Source organism: Tachyglossus aculeatus, chromosome 26, assembly GCF_015852505.1.
Source record: "Tachyglossus aculeatus isolate mTacAcu1 chromosome 26, mTacAcu1.pri, whole genome shotgun sequence".
NCBI lineage: Eukaryota > Metazoa > Chordata > Mammalia > Monotremata > Tachyglossidae > Tachyglossus > Tachyglossus aculeatus.
The window spans coordinates 11,072,306-11,097,576 of NC_052091.1; the positions used below are offsets into that span (position 1 = coordinate 11,072,306).

At 51.4% G+C, this 25,271-nt stretch overlaps 1 protein-coding gene across 8 annotated transcripts in view; it reads right to left on the bottom strand.

Moving 5' to 3' along the window:
- Positions 1 to 3,153: 3,153 nt before the first annotated feature.
- Positions 3,154 to 25,271, bottom strand: part of TLE3 (TLE family member 3, transcriptional corepressor) — a 57,514-nt gene continuing 35,396 nt past the window's right edge. For 4 of the 8 annotated variants that reach the window (XM_038767093.1, XM_038767092.1, XM_038767090.1 and 1 more), the window contains exons 8-20: positions 25,040 to 25,056; positions 17,631 to 17,750; positions 16,917 to 16,967; positions 15,863 to 16,015; positions 15,417 to 15,549; positions 14,546 to 14,742; positions 13,306 to 13,382; positions 12,258 to 12,507; positions 9,805 to 10,052; positions 8,857 to 9,004; positions 6,744 to 6,894; positions 6,013 to 6,089; positions 3,154 to 4,102 (exon numbers count right to left, since the gene is read on the bottom strand). In XM_038767093.1, the coding sequence (XP_038623021.1) occupies positions 3,995 to 4,102; positions 6,013 to 6,089; positions 6,744 to 6,894; positions 8,857 to 9,004; positions 9,805 to 10,052; positions 12,258 to 12,507; positions 13,306 to 13,382; positions 14,546 to 14,742; positions 15,417 to 15,549; positions 15,863 to 16,015; positions 16,917 to 16,967; positions 17,631 to 17,750; positions 25,040 to 25,056 (1,730 nt within the window). In that variant the 3' untranslated portion in view covers positions 3,154 to 3,994. The remainder of the gene's footprint in view (positions 4,103 to 6,012; positions 6,090 to 6,743; positions 6,895 to 8,856; positions 9,005 to 9,804; positions 10,053 to 12,257; positions 12,508 to 13,305; positions 13,383 to 14,545; positions 14,743 to 15,416; positions 15,550 to 15,862; positions 16,016 to 16,916; positions 16,968 to 17,630; positions 17,751 to 25,039; positions 25,057 to 25,271) is intronic. The other 4 variants (XM_038767097.1, XM_038767095.1, XM_038767091.1 and 1 more) reach the window with 2 other exon arrangements.

Here is a 25,271-nt window from a genome sequence, read left to right on the forward strand (position 1 = left end):
CTCTGAGCTCTGTCCCACCTGGTGCAAAGCAAAGGCAGGTAGCTAGGTCAGGCTGTGTCTGACACTCTGTGTCGGGCTGGCACCTGACCTTAGCTCGCCACTGTTTCAGCTACATTTTCCTTCTTTTCCAAATCTTCTGGTCCTGCCCGCCTCTATGATCATCCTGGATGCTTCGGAGCATGATCGGGGCCTGAAGCCTGGAAAGGAGCACCAGGAATCTCGATCAGGACTAATGGGAGAGGAAAGGTGCTGTAGTGGTTGGGGGGTAAATCGATGTAGCTAAATGCAGATCCCTCACCTCCTCCCAGGATTGGTACCCCAAACTGGACCTTCTGCCTAGTCATGTGCCCCAATTGGGGGGAAGAGATTGCCCTCCCACTCCTTTGGCCTACTCACCTGCAGACTAGAAATCTGGGGTTTGGCCAGGGTTCCCCCAACACTTCAGATTGAAGGCGACCCCTCAGCCTCCACCCCTGCCTCAAGCCATGCTTCCCCTCTCGAGAACCTCCAGGACTTGCCCATCCATATCTACAGAAACCCTTTATCATCCACTTCAAAGCACTCAATCCCTTGCCCCCTCCTTCCTTACCTCACCACTCTCCAACTACACACAGCCTGCTAACTCCGCTTCTCGCCACCGACCCCTCGCCAACATCCTGTCTCTGGCCTGGAACTCCCTCCCTCCTCAAATCCAACTGACAATTCCTCTCCACCTCTTCAAAGCCTTATTGAAGGCACAACTCCTCCTAGAGGCCTTCCCTGCTAAGTCCTCTTTCCTCTTCTCCCATTCCCTTCTGTGTTGCCGACTTACTCCCTTAACTCAACCCCATTTCCGGCCCCACAGCATTTACGTACATATCAGTAATTTCATCCATTTACATTGTTTGTCTCCCACTCTAAACTGTCAGCTCATTGTGGACAGGAGATGTGTCCGTTATATTGTACTCTCCCAAGCGCTTAGTACAGTGCTCTGCACACAGGAAGCGCTCAATAAATACGATTGACTGGCTGACTGAGCTTCCTCTAGTTAAAGCAGACTGGCTCTCTGGCCCCACCCCCACCTCTTCCAGGGCCATTGTCTGCCCTCTAGGCCAAAGGCAGCTACAATGCCTCAGTGCCACGAGGAGGAAAAGCCATCCTGCTGGGTGAGGGGGTTGGGGGGCAGAAGGACGGGGACAGAGAGGGGTAGGGCTGGCCCACTCTCTCGTGAGTTCCCTCTCCCCAGGCCACCGCCCACTCACATGGGCGTGAGAAGCCAATTGGACGGTCCCCAAAGAGACCAGACTACAACCCCTTCAACCCCCAAATCCCTCCCTCCAACACCTCACTGGGCAGCAAGGTTTTTTTTAAAAAAAAACGGTATTTGTTAAGTGCTTGCTATGTGCCAGGCACTTTTCTAAGCACGGGGCTTAGATACAGGATAATCAGATTGGATACAATCCATGTCCCACACGGTGCTCAGTCTTAATCCCCATTTTACAGAAGCAGTAACTGAGGCACAGGGGAGTGAAGTGACTTGTCCAGGGTCACACAGCAGGTAAGTGGCAGAACCGGTATAAGAACCCAGGTCCTCCGATTCCCAGGCCCTTCATATTCCCCCTAGGCCACGCTACTTCTCTTTGAGGGGAGGGATCGTATCCTCCCAAGAGTTGAGTACAGTTCTCTGAACCCAGTAAGTGTTCACTAAATATCATCAACCAATTGATTGAACAACCAAGTCAACGGCAATACTAGGGGCTGGAGGGTTTCTCATTTTCTTAATTAACATCTCCAAGCAAATTTTCTGCAGTGGAACGGTTTCTAGACACGTCGAGTTACGTTAGAAATTCATTACATTTCATTTTTTATTTTCTTTTCTTTTCCTTTGTTTTTTTGTTTTTCTTTTTTACAAAAACAGTTATTAACAGCTGTACAGATTCTGCTACATACTTTGGTGTAGAGTTGATGGACTTGGTTAAACTCTCCCCGGCCCCTGCCTTCTTTGCTCTCAGCAGTTTGTCTTGACAAAGGAAATCAAAGCTCCAGATTTGTGTAACAGTTTGGGAACTTTAAAACCTCAGATCTCCCAGCATGCTCTGAGCCACGACGAAGATCGGGAAGTGCAGGAAACACTTTCCATGAGACTTGGTGAGCAGCATCCCAATTCTGAATCTCTTACACCAAGGAATGTTTCTCAGCCGTGCGCGCATCCAGAACAAGGGCAGCTTTTCCTGAATTTACATGACAGAGTGGTTGTGGTGTGTTCTGCTGACAGATGCCTTGGGGAGAAACACAGTTACAACACGATAAAACCAACCCTTTAAATATTAGACTTTTAAAAATATAAAGACAGCTCATTATAATTACATTTTTCTTTCCCCGGATTCGACCTTTTCACCTTTCTCCCTGGCAGCTCTGCCCCCAGGAGGGGTACATTCTGGGGTGGGCAGCATTCCACGTTTCCTGGCAGACGCCAAATGAACTTCCGGTCTGCTCAAGATGGGGGACTGGCCCACCTTGCTTTTCTCCACAGAACGTTTACAGCAGCCATCGCCCACCTTAACACCTGGTGGGGCTTGTCCCGATGAAATCATAGATCTAAAAATCATCCATAAAAACGTCATATAAAAAAATTGCTTCCGCTGTGCACCGGGTCCCCCAGCTTTTATCCCCCATCTTTGCCCTTCACTTCCTCCTCTTCAAAAACCGGCAATAAAACACGCAGAGGCCTGGATTCAAAGTCAGAGCATTTCGCGTTTCCATGTGTTGAACCATGGGCCAAGAAGGTGTAACGTAATAGAAAACCGACTTTCTCACCTACCCTCACCCTGCCTCCCCTCCCCATTTCTTCTCCCTCCCCAGCCATTTTCACAGTAATCTAATGTTTTTTTGGGGGGAGGGGGTGAAGGGGAGAAAAACGTATCTTAAAGATTATCCATTCTAATCCTTGACGTTTATTTGAATACAAAAAGACACATCAGTTGCTGTTTTCTCTGGAAGCTCCCTGAGCTGGTTTTTGCGATGCTTTCCTTGAAGTTATTCCTTGGATGGTTCGTGTCCAAAGAGCAGACAAGGTCTGGGGGGAAGTTGGCTTGAACGTAAATCTTCCATGTTCTTCAAACATCTGGGCCCCCTCCCCGTTTCCCTCCCCCCACCCCCCTGAACCCCCCCCCCAAAAAATCCACGTCAAATTTGATTGGTTCTGCTGCCTGTCCATCAGTAGCCGCCGATCCAATCCAACAGCACTTCGGGTCCATACAGTGTTCGAAAATTTTGACTCACACACCAAACAATTCACATGTACAACAGAAGAGCAGCTATCACCAGTGGCTAGGCCTTCTGCTCTACCTGGTTACGAGCTGCAGGTCAAAAAAAAAATTAAAAATTTTTTTTAAAAAAAGAGGATTCTTTTCCCCCCACTTCGGGTGGGAACTTTAAAAAAGGAAGGGAAAAAAATTGCCACCACCATCAGTGGGTTACAATTACAGCAGACAAAATCCACGGCTAAGTGTACCCGACGGGAAGAGAGAGCGGTCTTTTCCCACCTCGTTCGATCTGAGCTTAGTCCAATATTTACATTTTTCACAAGTCCTGTGCAGGATGCGATGGGAAAATAAAATCAGAAAAAAAAAAAAAAAAGAAAAACCCAATGTGAGAGTGAGCCATTATAGTGCCTGTGAAATATAGACAGGAGGCAAAAAAAAAAAAGAGAAAAATTTGGAGTAAGAGGCCTTCTTTTGTCTGGTACCTTTGCTCACACACCTCCAAATAAATCCGTCTTACATTATCGGCCAGGAGTTTTGTGGGCCGTGGGGAGACAGAGAGAGAGATCAGAATCATCCAAGCGCATTAATCCATGCACGTTAGTCTGAGACTGTGAAGGGTCCCATCTCTAGCCCGGCTGGCCAGAAACCATCCTTAAAACGCCTGGCTGCGCTCGGTTCCTCTTCCCGCCATCCTTCGGAGCCTGGTAGTTACGCTATCGGACCACAGCCCGGGTTTCGGAGCTTGCCGTTTAATAGATGACCTCGTAAACTGTGGCTTTCTTGTCACCAGAGCCTGTTACGATGTATTTGTCATCCGCAGAAATGTCGCAACTTAAGACAGATGAGGATTCTTTCGACTGGAGGAAGAGAAAAAGAGGAGGCAGTTAGTCCCTTTTCTGGATCCCACGGTAAGCTTGCTGTGGGCGGGAATGTGTCTACTAACTCTGTTATACTGTACTCTCCCACGTGCTTAGTACAGTGCTCTGCGCACAGTGAGTGTTCAATAAATACGAAAAATTGACTGATTGATTTCTAACATCCCAACAATCACCCTCATTACTTAGGCACTTTAGCCTTGTCGTCAAGCACTCGGGACTTGAGAAGGTTTTTCCGTATTTTTATACCTTATTTATATACTGTGCATTCCATTATTTGAGCAGTGCGGCCTGGTGGAAAGAAGCAGCATGGCCCTAGTGGAAAGAGCATGGGCCTGGGAGCCAGGAGGTCCTGGGTTCTCATCCAGGCTCTGCCACTTGTCTGTTGTGTGACCTCAGGCAAGTCACTTCACTTCTCTGTGCCTCAATTAACTCAACTGTACGCTGGGGATTTTAAGACTGTGAGCCCCAGGTGGGACAGGGACTGTGTCCAACCAGATTACCTTGTATCTCCCCCAGTGCTTAAAACAGTGCCTGGCACACAGTAAACACTTAACATATATCACTCTAAAAAGAAAGAGCACAGGACTGGGAGTCAGGAGACCTGGGTTCTAGTCTCTACTCTGCCGCTTGTCTGCTGGGTGACCTAGGGAGAGTCACTTGACTTCTCCAGGCCTCAGGATCCTCCTCTGTAAAATGGGGAGGAAATCCCTCTTCAACACCCTGCTGCCCCAAGTCTACGAGCCCCACGTGGGACAGGCACTGAGTTGACAATATTACATCTAACCTGATGGTTAGCGTATAGACAGTGCTTAACAGTTAGCATATAGAAAGTGCTTAATAGCAGCATTATGATTATTATTTTTTCCCCATATGTGTATTCTGCTCCCTGCTTTTTTCATGTTCCTCCAGCTTTCACTCTCTGGTCATCATTTACATCTACGCCCCATTAGATTGTCAGCTCCTTGAGGGTGGCTTTACTGCTGTTCTTTCCCAGGTGCTTAGTACAGAGCCGAACTCTCTGCAGGCGCTCCAGGAATCCTGTCCGGCGATCGATCAATTGAGACCCTCCCAACCTCGCCCAACTGCCAAGAAAAAAAAGCTAACACTCGTCCCATCCCAAGGGGGTCTGAGTCACTGCTCCATCCCAGCGTTCAGCCTGGTAATAATAACAATAATAATAGTATTTGTTAAGCACTTACTATGTGCAAAAGCACTGTTCTAAGCACTGAGGTTACAAGGTGATCAGGTTGTTCCACGGGGAGCTCATAGTTTTAATCTCCATTTTGGAGATTTTACAGGCACAGAGAAGTGACTTGCCCAAAATCACACAGCTGACAGTTGGCAGAGCCAGGATTTGAACCCATGACCTCTGACTCCAAAGCCCGGGCTCTTTCCACTGAGCCACGCTGCTTCTCGAGCTACTCAATGCTTCTACAGGCTCGGATCCCCCCACCCTATTCTTTTTCATGGTACTTCTTTAAGTGCTTACCATCTGTCAAACACTATTCTAAGCACTGGGGTAGATTCAAGTTAATTTGATCGGACATAGTCTCTGTCCTGCATGGGGCTCAAGGTCTAAGTAGGAGGGAGAATGGGTATTGAATCCCCATTTTACAGTTGAGGAACTGAGCCCCAGAGAAGTGAAGTGACTCACCCAAGGTCACACAGCAAGCAATTGGCAAAGCCAGCACTAAAACCCAAATCCTCTGACTCCCAGGCCTGGGCCACGCTGCTTTCTCTAGACACGACCGGCCTGAGCCTGTGGGCACAGTCCTGTCTCTTCGACCCCTGTGGGTGGGAGAAGGCGGGGAGGAGACAAAATCTGCGTCTGCCCCACCCCAAGGAAGAATAAGGAGAGAACTTGCCCACCCACTCGCCTGTGCCCTCACCTGGAAGATGCTGGCTCCATACGGTGTTCGCCAGGCGTTGAGAAGGTTATCTTTCCCGGTGCTGACGAACCACTTTCCTGAAGGAACACAGCAGCACACCTCATGCATTATGGACCAAAAAAGCCAAAGACCCGCCCACCCGGTCCCCGCCCTCAATCACATATCAAAGAGGTCCTGGGGCCTTGTGGAAATGTCGTCCAGAGATCCTTCCTCAGTGGAAACTCCCACTTCCAAGGATTTTTGAAGGACAGAGGAGACATTTTCCCATGGAGCGCTCCAAGGCTCCTTGCCCCCATTTGAGCAGAGGAGGAGGAGAGAGGGCTGGGGCATGGCTCTGGTAAAATTGGATGGCTGATGATGATGATGGGATGGTGGAATCCCACTCCCCTAAAGGACGGGGGTCCAGGAGAGCAACCTTCAAGTGCCGGCTGGCACAGACGGCACAGGGCTTATGGCCAGGCTTCAGATCTGGACAATAACTTGATTTGGCCCACCCTGCCCTCCATCAGGCGGGGCTGATGGCTCACTGAGGACCCGGACCCGCCCAGCCACCCGTTTTCCCTGGGGCCATGCCCAGCAGGATGGATGCTGAGTATGCGGAAGTTGGGGGAGGGGGTCGGAGCGGTGGTCATCCACGCCCCTCTCGTGCCAATGCTCCCTGACCCAAGAGGGGCTGGGAGGGTGGTGTGGCTGAGGGGCAGAGAGGATGCTGGGGTACCCCCGACCCTTACCGCAATAGGCAAACTTCAGGGAGAGCACACAGCTCTCATGCAGGTGCAGCTGATATTTATCGGGCTTGGTGTGGTGCAGGACTTCTACATTGCTGCTCTCCATGCCCACTGCCAGCCACTCACCGGTCGGGCAGTATCCCAGGGAGAAGATCTGCAGAGAAAGACAGTGGGTCAGGTCCAGCTGACCCCGGCTGGGATCTCCCCCAGGGGCAGGCAGCCATAATGAGGTCAGTTTGGGGGGACTCCCCTGCCCCCCTTAAGACTGGGGGCTCTCACGGGGAAGCAGCATGGCACAGAGGATAGAGAACGGGCCTGCGAGTCAGAAGGTCGTGGGTTCTAACCCCGGCTCTGCCACTTGTCTGCTGTGTGACTTCGGACAAGTCATTCATTTCTCTGTGCCGCAGTTACCTCACCTGTAAAATGGGGACTGATACTGAATCCCATGTGAGACGGGGGGAATGGGGAATAGGAGAAATAAAGGGCTTAGTCAGGGAGGTCCTCTTGGAGGAGGTATGATTTTAGGAGGATTTAGGAGAGTTAAGTGAAATAATCACTGGGACAGTGACTGGGAAAATAGAAGCCTGGCACAAATTCAAGGTGAGTATAGCATCATCATCGGTATTACCATTTTGATAATCATCTACCACCACCTTAAATTACTCAAAATACCCATCAACAATAATAGTGATTCAGCCAAGGCAGTGGTAGCCTAGTGCAAAGAGCATGGGCCTGGGAGTCGGAGGACCTGGGTTCTAATCCCGGCTCTGCCATTTCTGTGCTCTGAGCCTCAGTTTCCTCAACCGTAAAATGGAGATTCAATACCTGCCCTCCCTCCTTCTCAGACTGTGAGTCCCATGTGGGATGGGGACCTAAATGATTTGTATCTACTCCGGCACTTAGCATAGTGCTTGACACATGGTAAGTGTTCACCCCATGTCCACATGGCACCTGCTAACAGTGCCCACGGAAAAGCCCAAAAGGGATCCTTGTTCTCCTGCACAGCCTCCTGCTCTCCCTTCCCCGTGCTCCTTCAGATGCCTAAAGAGGCCACGCTCACCCCAAGCCACAGCACGTCACGTCGTGGGCAGGCCTGCCCCCAGGGCCCAGGCCTGTGCATGTGTGCGCACTTGGACATGTGTTCCTAGGCACGTGTTCCTTTACTGGTGTGTGTATTTGCCTATGTGTTTGTGTGTGTGTGTGCATGCACATGTGCCTATACATGCATTTCTTTGCTTGCGTGTGTACCAGCCTGTACATGAGTTCCTCTGCGCATGCACGTGTGTGTGTGTGTGTGTGTATGTGTGTGTGTGTGTGCACGCGCGCGCACGCATGTGCGCTTTTGACCCCCAAATGGAACAAGGGACTACATCTGATCTGATTGTGCTGTTTCTACTCCAAATGAGCACATAGTAAGCAGTTGATCAATACTCTGATCTAAACAAAGCTGATCTTAGCAGCCCTCTTTGCTGACTACTTGTTCCGTTAGAACCTCAGCCTTAGACCCCTGGGGTCACCATGACCCAGGCCCTCTCCTTCCCCCAGGGGAGCCAGCCTGGTCTAAAAGGAAGAGCTCCGGACTGGGGGCAAGGCGGTGGGGGTCGTAGTCCCAGCTCTGTCACTGGCCTGCTGCGTGACCAAGGGCAAGTCACTGCCCCTCTCTGCACCTGTTTCCTCACCTGTAAAATGGGGCTCAAATTGGAGTTGAAAGGGGGGAGAGACTAGGCTCTCCCACCCTCACTGATACCGTAACTGGCAACGGTACTGAATCCCACAATGGAGAGCCATCTTGAAAAATGATCTAGACCATAAGCTCGCTGTGGGCAGGGAATGTGTCTGCTAATTCTGTTATACTGTGCTCTCCCAAGCACCTAGTACAGTGCTCTACACATAGTAAGCGCTCAATAAATACATTTGATTGATATGCAGGGAGAGGGGGGAACCGGATAAAAGAGTCACAGGCAGTGGGACTGGCTGCCCTCCAACCCTGCCTAGTCGAAAGAAGGAAAGGAGATGGTTTAGCTCGCCAATTCCTTGAACGCTCTGTGGGCCACCAAGTTTCCTAGATATATATATGGCTCGGGGGGGGGGGGGGGGGGGGGGGGGGCACGCTCACCTGGGAGGTGAAGTCGTGCTGCTGCAGCTGGCGGCCCTCGCGCAAGTCCCAGGAGCGCACGGTGTTGTCCAGGCCACCGGTCCACAACTTGGCGCCGTCGTGGGAGATGTCGATGCAGCTGGCCCCGTCCGTGTGGCCTTGAAACTGCCTGCGGAGGCCCACCGACCACAAGACCCACTCAGTCCGGCAGCGGGAGGGCCACCTCCCCGAGCTCCTTGGGGTCCCTGTCCCACTGCCCCGGCCACGGAGGCCTTGACCCCCATGGGGCCAGGAGGACCATCCCTGCCCGATATCCTGAGGAGGCGCCCCAAGGCCAGGGCCTGACCCCCCGTGAGACCTCGGTTCGAGCCCCAGGGCCACTCCCAGGCATGGGGGACCAGTGGGGGGCGTGGTGGGGAAAGCGCTGCTGTTCCTGGTGGTCCTGAGGCTGCTCCCAGGGCCCAACAGCCACAGAATGGGGGGATGGGGAGGAGGGGGTTCCACTGCCCTGACTGGATGCTACCTGCCCAAGGGGTGGAGGACACTCGTGTGGCCTAGCAGAAAGAGCACGGGCCTAGGAGTCAGACGATGTGGCTTCTAATCCCGGCTTCACTACGTGCCTGCTGGGTGACCTCGGGCAAGTCGCTTCATTGGGCCTCAGTTACCTCATCCATCAAATGGGGACTAAAACTGTGAGCCCCGTGGGAGACAGGGATTGCATCCACGCTGATTACCTTGGATCTATCCCAGTGCTTGGAACAGAGTTTGGCACAGAGTAAGTGCTTAATACCATAATTATAATTACTACTATTGGTTTTAAGTGTAGACAGTGGCGCTTTGGGCATAGTTAGTGGATGGGACGGTACCAAAGCTGGCCTCGGCGGTCACCTCCGTCCCCCAGCCTCCCCAGCCCAGGGGCCGCACGTCCAGGCTTGGTGGGTGGGTTGGGGGGGGGTCCCCTGGGCTGACCTGACCAGTGTCTGGTTGTGCAGGTCCCACACGGCGATGTTGCCGTCGCTGCAACAGGAGAAGCAGACTTTGGCATCGGGGCTGATGGCCAGGGCGTAGCACGCGGGGGCCGATGAGGTCAGCTCCGCCTTGATCCGGGGCGTCGGGGAGGCCAGGTCCCAGATGGTCAGTGTGCTGGCCTCCCCGCCCACGATCAGTGTGCGGCCGTCCGGCAGGAGTTTGCAGGAGCGGATGTAGTTGTCCCGGTTCTGGGGAAGGGGAAAGAGCGTCCACGGTGGGCTCCCAGAATTAGTTGCTCCCCTGGCCCTCCCTCCCTTCCTCCCCGACAGCCTCTGTCTCCCACCTCCAACCAGGGAACCTCTGCCCCCAGTATCGCCCTGTCCTCCTCTTTCTCATTTCGCTGCCCTCCTCATGCCAGGGTGGGGTGCCACTGTGGCACCACTGGGAGTCAGGAGACCTGAGTTCAGCTGGTTTGCCCACTATGCGACCTTGGCTAAGTCACTTCCCTTCCCTCTCAGTTCCCTCATTTAGCAAAATGGGCTACTTAAATTGTGAGCCCCATGTGGGACCTGCTGATCTTTTATCTACCTCAGCAGTGAGTAAAGTGCCTGATACATGACTGCTTAGAAAGATCCCCACTCCCCAGTGGAAGCCATAAAGCAGCGTGACCTAGTGGACAGAGAACAAGTCTGGGAGTCAGAAGGACCTGGGTTCTAATCCCGGCTCTGCCCCTTGCCTGCTGTGTGACCTTGGGCAAGTCACTTCACTCCTCTCTGCCTCAGTTCCCTCATCTGGAAAATGGGGATTAAGACTGTGAGCCCCACATGGGACAGGGACTGTGTCCAACACGATTTACCTGTATCCACCCCAGCATTTGGTACAGTGGCTGGCATATAGTAAGTGCTTAACAAATACCACAAATATTATTATTTGCAGTGTGGTCCTGACACTTCTTCAAGTCTAAGAGCCTCCTGTGTGGGACAGGATACCCAAGAAGAACTCGCTGAGGACCCAGCCTCTCCTTCGTCTATTCAATTAGACAAGTTCATCTTTGAGGCATCATTCAACGCTATTCATTGTACTAAGCACCTGGGCCAGGACAATCCAATAGAATTGTACAACAAAATAGAGAAGCAGCATGGCCTAGTGGAAAGAGAATGGGCCCGGGAGTCAGAGATCATGGGTTCTAATCCCAGCTCTGCCACTTGTCTGCTGTCTGACCTTTGGCAAGCCACTTCACTTCTCTGATCCCCAGTTACCTCATTTGTAAAATGGGGATTGAGAATGTGAGCCCCACATGGGACAGGGACTGTGTTCAACTCAATTTTCTTGTATCTACCCCTGGGCTTCGTACAGTGCCTGGCACATAATAAGTGCTTAACGAACACCATCATCATCATTATTATTAGAATCAGTAGACATGATCCCTTCCCACAAGGTGCTTATTATAATAATAATAGTAATGATGGTATTTGTTAAGTGCTTACTATGTGCCAAGCACTGCTCTAAGCGCTGGGGGAGATACAAGGTTATCAGGTTGTCCCAGGTGGGGCTCGCAATCATAATACCCATTTTCCAGATGAGGTAACTGAGGCACAGAGAAGTTAAGTGACTTGCCCAAAGTCACATAGTTGACAGTGACAGAGACAGGATTAGAACCCATGATCTCTGACTCCCAAGCCTGTGCTCTTTCCACTACGCCACGCTTCTTCTGGAAGACAGATGTTAAAATAGAGTACAGAGAGGAGAAATGGTAGAGTAATAGTGTAATGGTAGAGCAAATGGTAAATTAGAGAAGCAGCGTGGTCTAGTGGGTCAGCATGAGCCTGGGAGTCAGAAGGACCTGGGTTCTAAATCCTGGCTCCACCGCTTGTCTGCTGAGGGATTTTGGGCAAGTCACTTCGCCTCTCTTTGCCTCAGTTCCCTCATCTGTAAAATGAGGATTAAGAATGTGAGCCCTATATTCATTCATCCACTCATTCAATCGTGCTCCCAAGCGCTTAGTACAGGGCTCTGCACACAGTAAGTGCTCAATAAATATGACTGACTGACTGAATGAATGAATTTATTGCACGCTTACTGTGTGCACAGCACTGTCCTAAGCACTTGGGAAGTACAAGTCGGCAGCATATAGAGACGGTCCCTACCCAACAACAGGCTCACAGTCTAGTCTACATGGGACAGGGACTCCAGACTCCATCGACCCTGATCAATTTGAGTCTACCCCAGGGCTTAGAACAGAGCCTGGTATATAGTAAGCGCTTAACAACTGCCACAAAAAAATAAAAGGTAGAGTAATAGTAAGCACTAAACAGATACCCCAATTATTATTATTGTTATTATTTTCATCATCATTCTTACCCCAATCATTATAATTGTTATTGGTATTATTCCCATCATCATCATTCTCGTGACAGGTGATGCGGTCACCCCAGAACCCAGGGGGCACTCACCAAACAGTCCAGCTGGGATATGGGGCTCTTGCTGCCGGGCTGGCTGATGTCCCAGATCTTGACGCAGCCCTTGCCGCCAGTGTAGACGTGGCGGGTGGGGTTGCTGATGGTCACAGCGCAGACCACCTCGCCGTGGCTCAGTGTGTTGATCTGTCGGGCATGGCGGGGAATGCCTGGCCCAGCCAGGGCATCGTGCGGAAACGGCACTGGCTGCATCTGCCCGTCCGCGCTCACGTGAAACGAGTACGCCCTGAAACGGGTGGGGAGGAGAGGGCGGGGCCCCATCAATGCCCGGCCCTGGCCCCACGGACACCGCCACCGGCCCCGGGCTGGGAGCCTGAAGATCCTGGTTCTGATCCCCGCTCAGCCGGCTGGGTGTCCTCGGGCAACCGCCTCGGATCCTCTGGATCCTGGGGTCCTCGCCCTGGGAAACAGGATGGCCTCGGAACCCGTGTGGGACGGGGCCTGGGTGCAATCTCATTATCACGTATCAACCCCGGTGCCTCTTCGGCGCTTAATAAACAGGGCACTAAACGCTGGTCCACTCCGTCTCCAGAAGTCATGCCTGGTCCCCTACCAGGTGAGGGGGAGGCGGGATTTCCGGCCAACCATCACACACATCACGCACTCTAGGACACTCTCTCCTTTTCATCCTCCTCCTCCTCCACCTCCTCCTCATGCCCTGCTTCTATTAAAAAATGGATAACCAGAGTCCACCTATTTTTGGATCGGGCAACTCTGAAGGTTCAGAGACTGCATTTCACTTCGAGCTGTGGATTTCTGCGCCATGCCTAGAACAGTGCTCAGCACACAGTAAGCACTTAATAAATACTGCTCCTGGGCCTTGTCCACTAAGCTGCATTGGCTGATGGATTTCCCCAGACGCCATTAAGGCTCAGTTGGGAAAGAAAAGGGCCATGGCTCTGTCCCATCCCCCTCCTGAGGGGAGTAGTGTCTACCAGTGTTCCCAGGACAGGATGAGCATCCCCCGCACCTCCCCTCCTACCGGATTCGACAGAAGGGATGGTGTAGAGTCGCAGACACTTACGGTTTCCCTCCAGGGATGGAGGCAAGACCCGACGGCAGTCCAGTGGCGCGCATTGGCGGGTGAGGGTCAAAACCAACCTGGGAAATGGACCCGCGAGGCGTGAGCTTTCCCTAGACCGGAGCAGATCAGCCCGGCCCAACAGCACTGTCTCCCCCTCTGCTTCACTCAAATTCATCTAGGCCTCCCCCGCACCCTCACCCCATCTCTTCTCCTCATAGCTCCCAGGGACCTTTCCAAGGCTTCTTCTCCCACCAACCCCAAGATGGCAGTCCCCGATTGGCCAATTTGAAGCGCCCTTGGGCTTGGTGAGATCTAGAGGTCATCTGATCCAGCCCCCATCATCACCCAACACCAGATAGGTGGGAAATCTATTCGTGGGCAGGGAGTGTATCGCTTCTTTATTCTGCACTGCCCAAGTGCCTAGTAGAGTGAACTTCACCCAGTGGGCACTCAATAATTGCTACTCCTACCACTATTCCTTGTCAGTCAATCAATTGTATTTACTGAGCCCTTACTGTGTGTAGAGCACTGTACTAAGCACTTAGTACAGTATAACAGACACAATGAGTTTAAGCCAGCAATAGGTTGTTATCTTCCTGCCCCAGCCTTAGCCAGTCAATTGTATTTACTGAGCGCTTACTGTGTGCAGAGTACCGTACTAAGCGCTTGGGAGAGTACAATACAACAATTTAACAGAAACATTCCCTGCCCACAACAAGTTTACAGTCTAGAGGGGGAGACAGACGTTAATAGAAATAAATGAATTACAGCTATGGACACAAGTGCTGTGGGAACTGACCTCCCTCTGACAGAGCATCATGGGAAGCAGCATGGCCTAGTGTACAGAGCCTGGGTCTGGGAGTCAAAAGGACCTGGGTTCTAATCCCAGCTCCACCGTTTGTCTGCTGTGTGACGTTGGGCAAGTCACTCAATTTCTCTGTGCCTCAGTTCCCTCAACTGTAAAATGGTGATTTAGACTGTGAGCCGCATGTGGCACAGGGACTGTGTCCAACCTGATTAGCTTGTATCTACCCTTGCACTTAGAACAGTGCTCGACATTCAGTAACAGATACCACCACTATTATTATTATTACAGAGCAGGGTTGGGCATGCTCTGAGCTCCGGGAAGCCAAGCATGGTCCCAAATGGTGGCCGGCAGCCCAGGCCCACCTGTCGATAACCCCCTCCTCCCACCGCCACCCTTCCACCCCCCGAGAAAGGAGCCAAAAGTGTTACGTACAGCTCCAAAGCTCACCATTGGTGACCGACCATAGGCAGCGGCGGCGGCAGCGGCCGCGCTCATCTGGGGTGGGATGTTGTGGAGGCCGGCGTAAGCCCCGGGGCTGGTCAGGGAGCCGTTCATCTCGTGATGGCCCATCATGCCGAATGGGGTCGCGTAGGAACCGGCAATCGAGATTGGGGTCCTCAGGGCAGAGGCTGAGGGGGAACAGGAGAAGGCAGGCTTGCCGCAGGCCCCGGCCGACCCCTTCTGAGCCCCCAACTGCTCCCTCATTGGGTGGAGGGGAAGGTCGACTCTACCGGGCCACCTGAGCCATGGGGCAACAGACCGAGGCCCAATTCCTCCCAGGGGACCCCATAGCTCTCAGCGGGACCCAAGGGGGTGAAGGCCCCCACAGCTGTCTGGGCAGGCCCCCCACAGCCTCGCTCATCCCAGTCCTTGGACGGGACCTGAAACTTTCTAACCGGGGCTCAAAAGATCCAAAATGGCGGCTCTCTGGCCCGTTCATTCTTCATCCCTTCCTGAGCCCCATCTCCCAGAAAATCCCTGCCTACAGAATGAAAAGTTGGCATCTAGGGAGGGAGCTTCCCCCCACAGCCCCACGCCTCTGCCAACGTCTACCTGTCCATCCCTCCTACTCCCATCAACGTTCACCAGAGCTCCAGTCTAAAATGGCCCTGGCACATAAAGGACTACAGGTATGGGTGCTCTTTGGTTTGGGAACCCCTCCCCCTCATCCCACCACCCAGGCTAGCAAAGCTCGGAGCCCGCCAGGGCCAGATCCACCCTCTCCATTCGGGACCGTCCATAGACCCAGGGTGGGAGGGGGTGTCACCCGACCAGCGCCCCTCTCACCCGCCACCCCGCCTACCTATCGGGTCCATGCCCGGTGGTTTCCCAGGCATGGGCCGGAGCCCCGGGGTTGTGCTCGTGCCCGGGGTGGGGGCCTCGTTCCTTGGGGTCGGGGTGTTGGACTTGAGCCCGGGGGTGGACGATTTGTCATTCTGCAAAGAGAGAGAGGTGGGAAAAAAGAGATGGGACAAGCCCCTTTCGTGGGCTTGGCCACAGTCCTGGCTATTCCATGCACGCGCTCACGTTCCACCTGGCTGGGCATTAGTGGGGCGTGGGGTGGGGAAGGGGCTTAAGACCCAAGGAAGGGCAGGGAGGGGATTCCTGAACTGTCTCTGGGCATCTCGGACACCCCTCTCCCTGCCCCCGACAGAACCAGGCTCCCATCGGGAGGGACCCCTCCCCCTGGAGGCTGGAGCGGAGGAGGAGGGGCAGCGGCAGCAGCAGCAGCAGCAGCGAACCACCTACGTGACCAATGTCTTTTGTCTTAGAAGAAGGCGTACTACTGGAGGAGGCGACTGAGGCGGGGCTATTTGGAGAATCCTTTTTCAGTCCTCGGGCCTTATCTAGCCCGTTTTCAGGAGGGGAGTGGGCTGGACTGACCCGGGGCGTGGCTGGATCCTAAAAACAAAAGAAATCAATGAGCAACAACCAAGCAGACACTCTTCGATGGCAGGGAATGGGGCATGGGGGGTTTGGGGGGCGGGGGGGGGGGGCAGACCCCCCCGATCTCGGGACTTCTTGCCTGGAAGGGTCTGCTTAAGGTGATAAGACGGTGATAAGAGCCCCCTTGGCTACCTCTCCAAGGAAAATTGGCTCCCTTCCCCAAACAGGGAGATGTGTCTTTAAGGAAAAGGAAAAAAAAAATGGGGGCTCAGGTTTAGGGGCTTAATGGGGGCTAACTAGGCTTTATGGAGGAGGAGAGAAGGTGAGGCTTAGAAACAATCTATGTCAATGGAATAAAAGGGGTGGGGTCTCCTCAATGTCTCTACTCAGGCTCGCTGACAAAAGGCACATGAGGGGGAGCCAGGGACCACGTGCCCCCTCCCCCAAATCCTAATCAGGGGCCACGTGGCAGATTTCTCTGTGTCATGGTTAATATTATCGGTAATAACAATAATAATAATTGTGGTATATGTTAAGTGCTTACTACATGCCACACACGCTGGGGAAGATACAAGTTCAACAGGTCCCACATGGGCCTCACAGTTAAAGTAGGAGGGAATGCAGGTATTGAATTCCTATTTTGCACATGAAGGAAGCTGAGGCACAGAAGTGAAGTGATTTTTTGCCCATGGCTAGAGAGCATTCAAGTGGTGGAGCCAGCATTAGAATCCAGGTCCTCTGACTCCCAGGGCCGGGCTCTTCCCACTAGGCCACACTGTTTTATTTCGGCTCAGAATTCCAGGGGTAAGGCTGGACAGCCGGCACCCCCGGAAGACAGAGTTTGGAAAAAGCCAAATTCATTTAATCGACTAAATCTACCCCCCAGCACCAATTCCCCCTCGGCCCTCACCCTCACCTCATTAGACACATCCACCACCAGGTCATCGCTCTTGTCCCCATCGCTGTCCTGCAAGAGAGAAGGTGTCATTCTCGTGTGTATAGGTGTGTGTGTGTGTATGTGTGTTCATGTCACGGGGTGGGGGGCGGACATCAGAGCGCAAAAAACAGGCACCAATCAGTTCTCCTGGCTCAGCGTTGCCCATGAAAAGCCCCATTCTATTGCAAGCCCCTTAAGAACAGACAGCAGTATGTCCGTATCTGTAATTTATTTCTATTAATGTCTGTCTCCCCCTCTAGACTGTAAGCCCGTTATGGGCAGGGAATGTGTCTGTTATATTGTACTCTGCCAAGCACTTAGTACAGTGCCCTCCACACCTTAAGTGCTCAATAAATATGACTGACTGACTGGCTGTACTCTCCCAAGTGCTTCACACAATGCTTAGAACTAGGCAAGCGTGCAATAAATGCCACTGATTGGTTGGTTTACAGGAATTGGGGAGAGCTCAGCAGGACAGGCTCTGAAAAGCTTTTGGTGTGAGAATATCTTGGCCAGCAAATTATCGAATCTAAATGAAGCCCCCCAATTACCCCCCAAGTCCATCCATTTCCCCCATAATCCCCACCCCGCCTGCCCAAGGGGGACAGGGAAGAGAGACGGCAGTGGAGGGTGGCCTTTTTTCCTACTGGTCTGGCCACCTCCCACCACCAGGCCCCAGATGACGAGGCTTACATATCGACTCATGCTGTCTTTCTCTTCTGCTTTCCGCTTTTTGGAGTCGATGCTGTAGTCGGTGGAACTCCTGTGCTTCTCGCTGGCCCGCAAGCTCTCAGCTGGAGACACGGAGTTATTCTGCAACAAAAAGTTCAGGCCCGCCCCATTACAAGACATTTGGGCTAGGCAGTAGCTCTCCTTCTAGACTGCAAGCTCTTTGTGGACAGGGAATGTGTCTGTCTATTGTTATATTGTACTCTCCCAAGCACTTAGTGCAGCACTCTGCACCCAGTAAGCACTCAGTAAATCCGACTGACATCCCACATGAGGCATGGTTCACGCGTCCCCTCCTCCCCCTGGTAGCAGTGGAAGAAAGCAACCTCCATAGAATCTTTAAGGTCTAACCCAGCTCCTTGTACGGGACATCAAAGCCAAAAGCAACAGGAGTCATAAGCAGATGTTGGCTAACGGATGGCCAAAGGTAGTGATTGTGACTACTAACTCCACTGTATTTTCCCACGCACTCAGTGCAGGGTTCAGCGCACAGTAGACTGTAATATCCTTGAGGGTAGGGAGCGTGTCTACTGACTCAAGTGTCCTCTCCTAAACGCTTAGTACAGTGCTCTGAACACAGTGAATGTTCAGTAAATACCATAGTTGGTCATTAAACAGCCCACTTAAGGGTGATAAGGAGAGAGCAGAAAAAGTCAACAATTCCTTTAGTCTGATCTCTCCTGGGCGGGGAAGAAGTGAGAAAAATTCCTGCAGCCCAACTGGTTTTTAGAGGAGACAAGTCAGAGGACGCATTTGCTGGGGCCACCTCAGAAGAGAGAGAAAGCTGCTGAATGCTCTGTGAGAACGTGTACCCTATTGTTACAAATGGCCTCTGGGCCTGAGGTCCAGTAAACTGTCAACTTTACTGCTATCATTAATAGTTCCAGAGGCCATCCTGGGAAATTTAGACCAGTTGAGTCTGACATCTACTTCTGGCAAATCAGTAGTCTAGAAAATGAAGCTTCAGATCATTGGACATAACTGGCTGCATAGATACGCGATTGGGCATCTGTGTATAGAAATCATACCTCTAGACCATAACTCATTGCATGCAGGGAACGTTCTCTCCCAAGCGCTCAGTACAGTACTACACTAACGATTGATACTTTGCTAACCTGCCCATGATTAGAGGCAAACCAAGAGACAGAATAGATTTTGATTTAATCATAATAATGATGGTATTTGTTAAGCGCTTACTATGAGCCAAAAGACTTCGACAAGGTCCCATGTGAAAAGCTTTTTGGAGTAGCTGAATTACCTCCCCCTCCAGCTCTCAGTTTCCGGGATTCACCTGGAAAGGGGGTGACCTAATCAAAATACCACCAATTGTTTCAATACCGGGTCAGCACAGCGGGGCTCGGTAATGAGAATACAGTCCTGGGGGTCAAGCGACCTGGGTTCTAATCCCGCCTCTACCACTAGCCTGTTGCCGGAGACCTTGGGCAGGTCAATTCACTTCTCCATGCTTCACTTTCCTTCTCTATAAAATGGGGGTTCAATCCCTTGTCTCCCTCCCCCTTAGATGGTGAGCACTGTACTGGACAAGGACTGTGCCTGATCTGATTGTATTAAATCTACTCCAGAGCTTACCCTAGTGCTTAGCACAAAGTAAGTGTCTATTTAAAAACCCCAATCATTTTGTTATTTTTCTAGATCTGAGCACTAGATGTAGGCCAGTGGGTGCCAGTAGAGTATTTGGGGGAGGGAGGAGGGGAAAGTCCGTGCATCTACTGTGTCCTCTCACCCCAATGGCGCAGGGACTGATCTATGGTGAGAAGAAAAACAGCACCAATGACCCTCAAAGACTGCTGTGCCAGGATCCAGCCCACACACTTTGCTTGTTTAATGCCAACCTTCTCCCTGTACTTCCCCCTTGTCTATCTCACCATCAACCTCTCGCCTTTATCCTGCCTCTGGCCTGGAATGCCCTCCCTCCTCATATCCAACAGACGATTACTCTCCCAAATGTAATTCAAAGTCTTATTGGAGGCACATAATAATAATAATAATAATGATGGCATTTATTAAGCACTTACTATGTGCGAAGCACTGTTCTAAGCACTGGGGAGTTTACAAGGTGATCAGGTTGTCCCACGGGGGGCTCACAGTCTTAATCCCCATTTTACAGATGAGGGAACTGAGGCCCAGAGAAGTGAAGTGACTTGCCCAAAGTCACACAGCTGACAAGTGGCAGAGCCGGGATTTGAACCGATGACCTCTGACTCCAAAGCCCGGGCTCTTCCCACTGAGCCACGCTGCTTCCCCGTCTCCTCCAAAAGGCCTTCCCTAACTAAGCCCTCCTTTCCTCTTCACCCAGTCCCTCCTGTGTCAGCTTGACTTGCTCCCTTCATTCATTCCCCCTCCCAGCCTAGCATTTATGCCCATATCTGTAATTGTATTTATTTATATTAACGTCTGTCTCCTCTAGACTGTAAGCTTGTTGTGGGCAGGGGATGTACCTATTTATTCTTGTATTGTACTCTCTCAAGGGCTTAGTACAGTGCTCCGCACACAGTAAGTACTTAATAAATACGACTGACTGAATGAATGACTTGCAACCGCCCTGTACCGACTGGTGGCTGGATCGTCCCCTTGTTGCTAAGCCACATTCCAGGAGCATCACCCCGTGATTTCTCCCCTCCAGCCCGTCTGGCGTAGGCAGCCAGAGGCGTAAGAAGAGTGCTTCCTGGACCTCAACCTCATTTGCCCTGCCACCGATCCCTTGCCCCATTTCTCCCTCAGACCCGGAACTCCTCCCCCAGGAAGCGGCATGGCATAGTGGATAGAGCATGGGTGTGGGAGTCAGAAGGGCATGGGGTTCTAAGTGGCTCGGCCACTTGTCTGCTGTATGGCCTCAGACAAGTCACTTCACTTCTCTGGGCCTCAGTTACCTCAACTGGAAAATGGGTATTAAGACTATGAGCCCCATCTGGGACAGGGACTGTGTCTAACCCGATTTGCTTGTACTCACCCCAGCACTTAGCACAGTGCCTGGCAAACAATAAACATTTAACAAATACCAAGGTTATTTTTATTACTGTTCTATATGGCAGACCACTGCTCTCCCCACCTTGAAAACTCATCTAAATTCACATTTCTTCCAAGAGGCCTTCCCCAACTAAGCCTTCATTTCCTCTACCCACCCACTCCTCTGAGAAGCAGCACGTCTAGTGGACAGAGCACAGGCCTGGGAGCCAGAAGGAACTGGGTTCTAATCCTGAATCCTCCACTTGTCTGCTGTGTGACCTGGGGCAAATAACTTCACTTCTCTGGGCCTCAGTTACCTTAACCTGAGGATTAAGACTGTGAGCCTCACAGGGGACAGAGACTGTTTCAAACCTGATTATTTCGTACCTACCCCAGCGTTTAGAACAGGGGTTGACACACACTAAGCACTAACAAATACCACAATTATTATCATTACTGTTATTATTAAGTGCTCGATACCACACTGGCTGATGGCTAATTAATTATTTGGTCGGGTGGACGCGGGAAGTGACAGCCACTGGGGAGGGTGAGTCCGCTGTTGGGTAGGGACCGTCTCTACGTGTTGCCAATTGTACTTCCCAAGCGCTTAGTACAGTCTGCACACAGTAAGCGCTCGATAAATATGATTGAATGAATGAATGAGGGTCTCGTGGGCTAATCTGCCCCTGCCCGGGGACCCTTTGGTGCCAAGATTCTGCCCAGACCACATGAAGACAGCTGAGTTCTAAAGCCTCAGAAACGCAGGAGGCTCTAATGAAAGCCCCAATTCGCCCCAAACTCCCGCCTGGCTGGGGCGGTTTTAATTAGCATCCGTGGCCCAAGTCACCATCCTTCCGTCTCTTCGGAGAAGGGGGCCCCCCACCCCACACTAAGTGGAGACGGTCTTCGGCTCCCAGGCTTTCCTTTTCAGACGGGAAAGAAAGGGAGCGGGAAAGCAGTTCAAGTTTCCCCTCGGAACCCAATAAGCAGCTTTGGATAACACCGTCGCCTTTCTTCTCATGCAGTCATGCAGAAAAAGCTCACCGCTACCAAAGAATCATGTCAGGCATTTAGAGGCATCGATCCAGTCCGCCTTTGGTCGGCACGCAGCCAAGAAACTAAGTATTTTTTATTGCCTGGGCTAGGCCCGGAAATATCAATGAATCTACCTCCGATTATGGTCGTATTAACCCCCACCGGGGACACTTCCAGACCATCTCTCCCATCTTCCGTCCCCCTCCGGCACTGTCCTACCCCCACCAGGGGCTGCGACCCTCCCCTCCCCCGCCCCCCTAAAGTGATGGCCCTTTGATTCATCTCCATTTGACTCTTCAAGGACTAGCCTGTGGTCTCGCTCTGCTGGGAAAGACTAAAATGCCCAGAAGACAAGAGACTGGCTCTTTGTCACCTCATCTGAATTCCCTCTAACAGAAACCGTTCAAGTGTCTGGGCATGAAGCTGAGAGGGAGGAAAAAGCGATGGGAGGTAGACCGAGGGAGGGTGGGCCTGGTGATGAAAAATCACAAAGTTGACTTTTTTGGCAGTGGGGAGGAGTGATGGGGAAGTAAATGGTTTCTCAACCTCAGCAGACCTCTCTCGGGCTAAATACCACAGGTGACTTCCAACTCTTTCTTACTGTACTCTCCCAAGTGCTTAGTACTCTTCATTTTTTTAAATGGCATTTCTTAAGCGCTTACTATGTGCCAGGCACTGTGCTAAGGGGTAGATACAAGGTTGTCAGGATGGACACGGTCCCTGTCCCACATCAGGTTCACAGTCTTAATCCCCATTTTACAGATGAGGTAACTGAGGCACAGAGAAGTGAAATGACTTGCCCAAGGTCAGCCAGTAGATAAGTGGCAGAACCAGGATTAGAACCCAGGTCCTTCTGACTCCCAGATCTGTGCACTATCCACTGGGCCACACTGCTTACTATGTACTCTGCACATATTAAGCGTTCAATAAATACCACTGGTGATTTAATTCCCCCCAAAATGGAACCCACTGGTCCTCTGCCGCTAACCTCCTCACTGTACCTCGTTCTTGTCTGTCAGCCATCAACCACCGGCCCACGTCCTCCCCATGGCCCAGAATGCCCTCCCTCCACACATCCGCCAAGCTAGCTCTCTTCCTCCCTTCAAAGCCCTACTGAGAGCTCACCTCCTCCAGGAGGCCTTCCCAGACTGAGCCCCCTTTTTCCTCTCCTCCTCCACATCCCCCCCTCCCTACCTCCTTCCCCTCCCCACAGCACTTGTATATATGTTTGTACAGATTTACTGCTCTATTTTACTTGTACATATTTACTATTCTATTTATTTTGTTAATGATGTGCATCTAGCTTTATTTCTATTTATTCTGATGACTTGACACCTGTCCACATGTTTTGTTTTGTTGTCTGTCTCCCCCTTCTAGACTGTGAGCCCATTGCTGGGTAGGGACCGTCTCTATCTGTTGCCGAATTGTACTTCCCAAGCGCTTAGTACAGTGCTCTGCACACAGTAAGTGCTCAATAAATACGACTGAATGAATGAATGAATGAATGAATGAACCCCAAACAACTGTGCTCTCAGGGCCACCTAACACTGAGAGTTGGAAGGTCATAAAGGCCGGGTGGGGGGAGAAATTAAGAGGGGTAGGCGAGATGGGGAAGGGGCCGCCCGGGGCTACAATTGCTTCCGACCACCGCATTTAACTAGATGGTTAGTTAACTGCTTGACCTTCCAAGTCCTACTTAACACAATGTAATAACCAGAGTCATCCCAACAGCTCAGATGGCCCGAGATAATAGAACGGTGATCGGGAATGAAATAGCTTCGCTAATCACTGAAGAATTTCCATCCACCCTGAGTTGACTGCACTCATTCACAAAGCTCATTCAATTGAAACAGAATCTTAGCAGCACAGTGCAATCAAAGAGGTTTAACCCAAATCTCAAAGCTGGCACGGAGACAGCGCCCTGGCAAGACGGTTTGTGCTTGCTTACGCTTGGTCCCACCAACTGTATGGAGCAGGGCTCAGACCCTTTCCGAAGCCTGTGGGGTGTTACTGTTTCCTTTCATTTCCTCCCTCTTGGGGGCTGTTCTTTCGTGTCTCCACCTCCGTTGACGTTTTCATGTTTTTTTTTCCACCTTGGCCCTATTTCGGATTTCATCTGATCCTTCCCACAATATGGGCATTTTCCCAGGATATCATAATCGACCTATTATGGAGGTTTAAAGAAAAATGACAAGCAGCCCCTCCCGATTACTTAAAGGGCAGGAGGCTGAGGCAACCACTGGCTTCATTCTGGGATCGCTCGATGACCGCACTTGACTTCCACTACTCTAGACTGTAAGCTCCTTGTGGGCAGGGAATGTGTCTCTCATATTTTTCTATTATACTCTTCCAGCCGCTTAGTACAGTGCTCTCACACAGTAAGCGTCCAATAAATATGATTGACTGACTCTCCTTTCTGATTGGTGGCCTCCCCGAAGGAGCCCAGGGCTGGCTGGGAGTCAGGAGGCCCCAGGTGCACATTCCGGCTCTGCCTGGGCCTGCTGTGTGACATCAGGCAAGTCACTCAATCTTTCTGGGCCTCAGTTTCCTCATCCATATAACGGAGATATCACCTGCCTCTGCCTGCCCTCCCAGAGAGGATGAAATGAGATGACTGGTGAGAAACCACTTTGGGAATAAGCTCCCACTATAATAATAATAATGACGGCATTTATTAAGCACTTACTATGTGCCAAGCACTGTTCTAAGTGCAGGGGAGGTTTCAAGGCGATCAGGTTGTCCCACAGGGGGCTCACAGTCTTCATCCCCCTTGTATAGATGAGGGAACTGATGCACAGAGAAGTGAAGTGACTTGCCCAAAAATCTCACAGCTGACAAGCAGCAGTCGGAATTTGAACCTATGACCTCTGACTCCAAAGCCCATGCTCTTTCCATTTCCACTGAGCCATGCTGCTTCTCACTAGACTTTAAGCTCACTGTGGGCAGGGAATGTGTCTGCTATATTGTTGTGTTGTACTCTCCCAATTGCTTAGTACAGTGCCCTGCACACGCAATAAATACACCTGACTGGAAATATGAGATGATGATATTATCATCAGCTCATTGTGGGCAAGGAAGGTGTCTATCAACTCTGTTACATTGTACTCTCCTAGCTGCTTAGTGCAGTGCTCTGCACACAGTAAGTGCTCAATAAATATCAATGGTTCAATTATTATTACTATAATTACTGTCACTGTTGTTTGCAGCAGAATGCCTCGGACATTTTCAGCCAAGAAACCCAATTGGAGAACCTGCCCCTGGACTCGCCCGGAGCGAGCACTGAGCAGGAAGTTTCTCAAACAAGGATCCTGATGGAAGAAAAATCACCGTCCCAAACCAACCCCGCTTGGACCGGGCCACGGGATACTTACTGCGCTCGAATCTCTCTCTAGTCGGCACGAAGCAGATAGGCGTCCCCGGAGAAGAGAGAAAGGTGAAAAAGAAAAACAAGTTAAATCCAGGGTGGAATTCATTCATTACCTCAATCATATTTATTGAGCACTTACTGTACTAAGCGCTTGGAAGAGAACAATAGAACAATAAGCAGACACAGTCGCTGCCCACAATGAGATTACCAGCATGGGTGGGTGACCTCCTTGACCT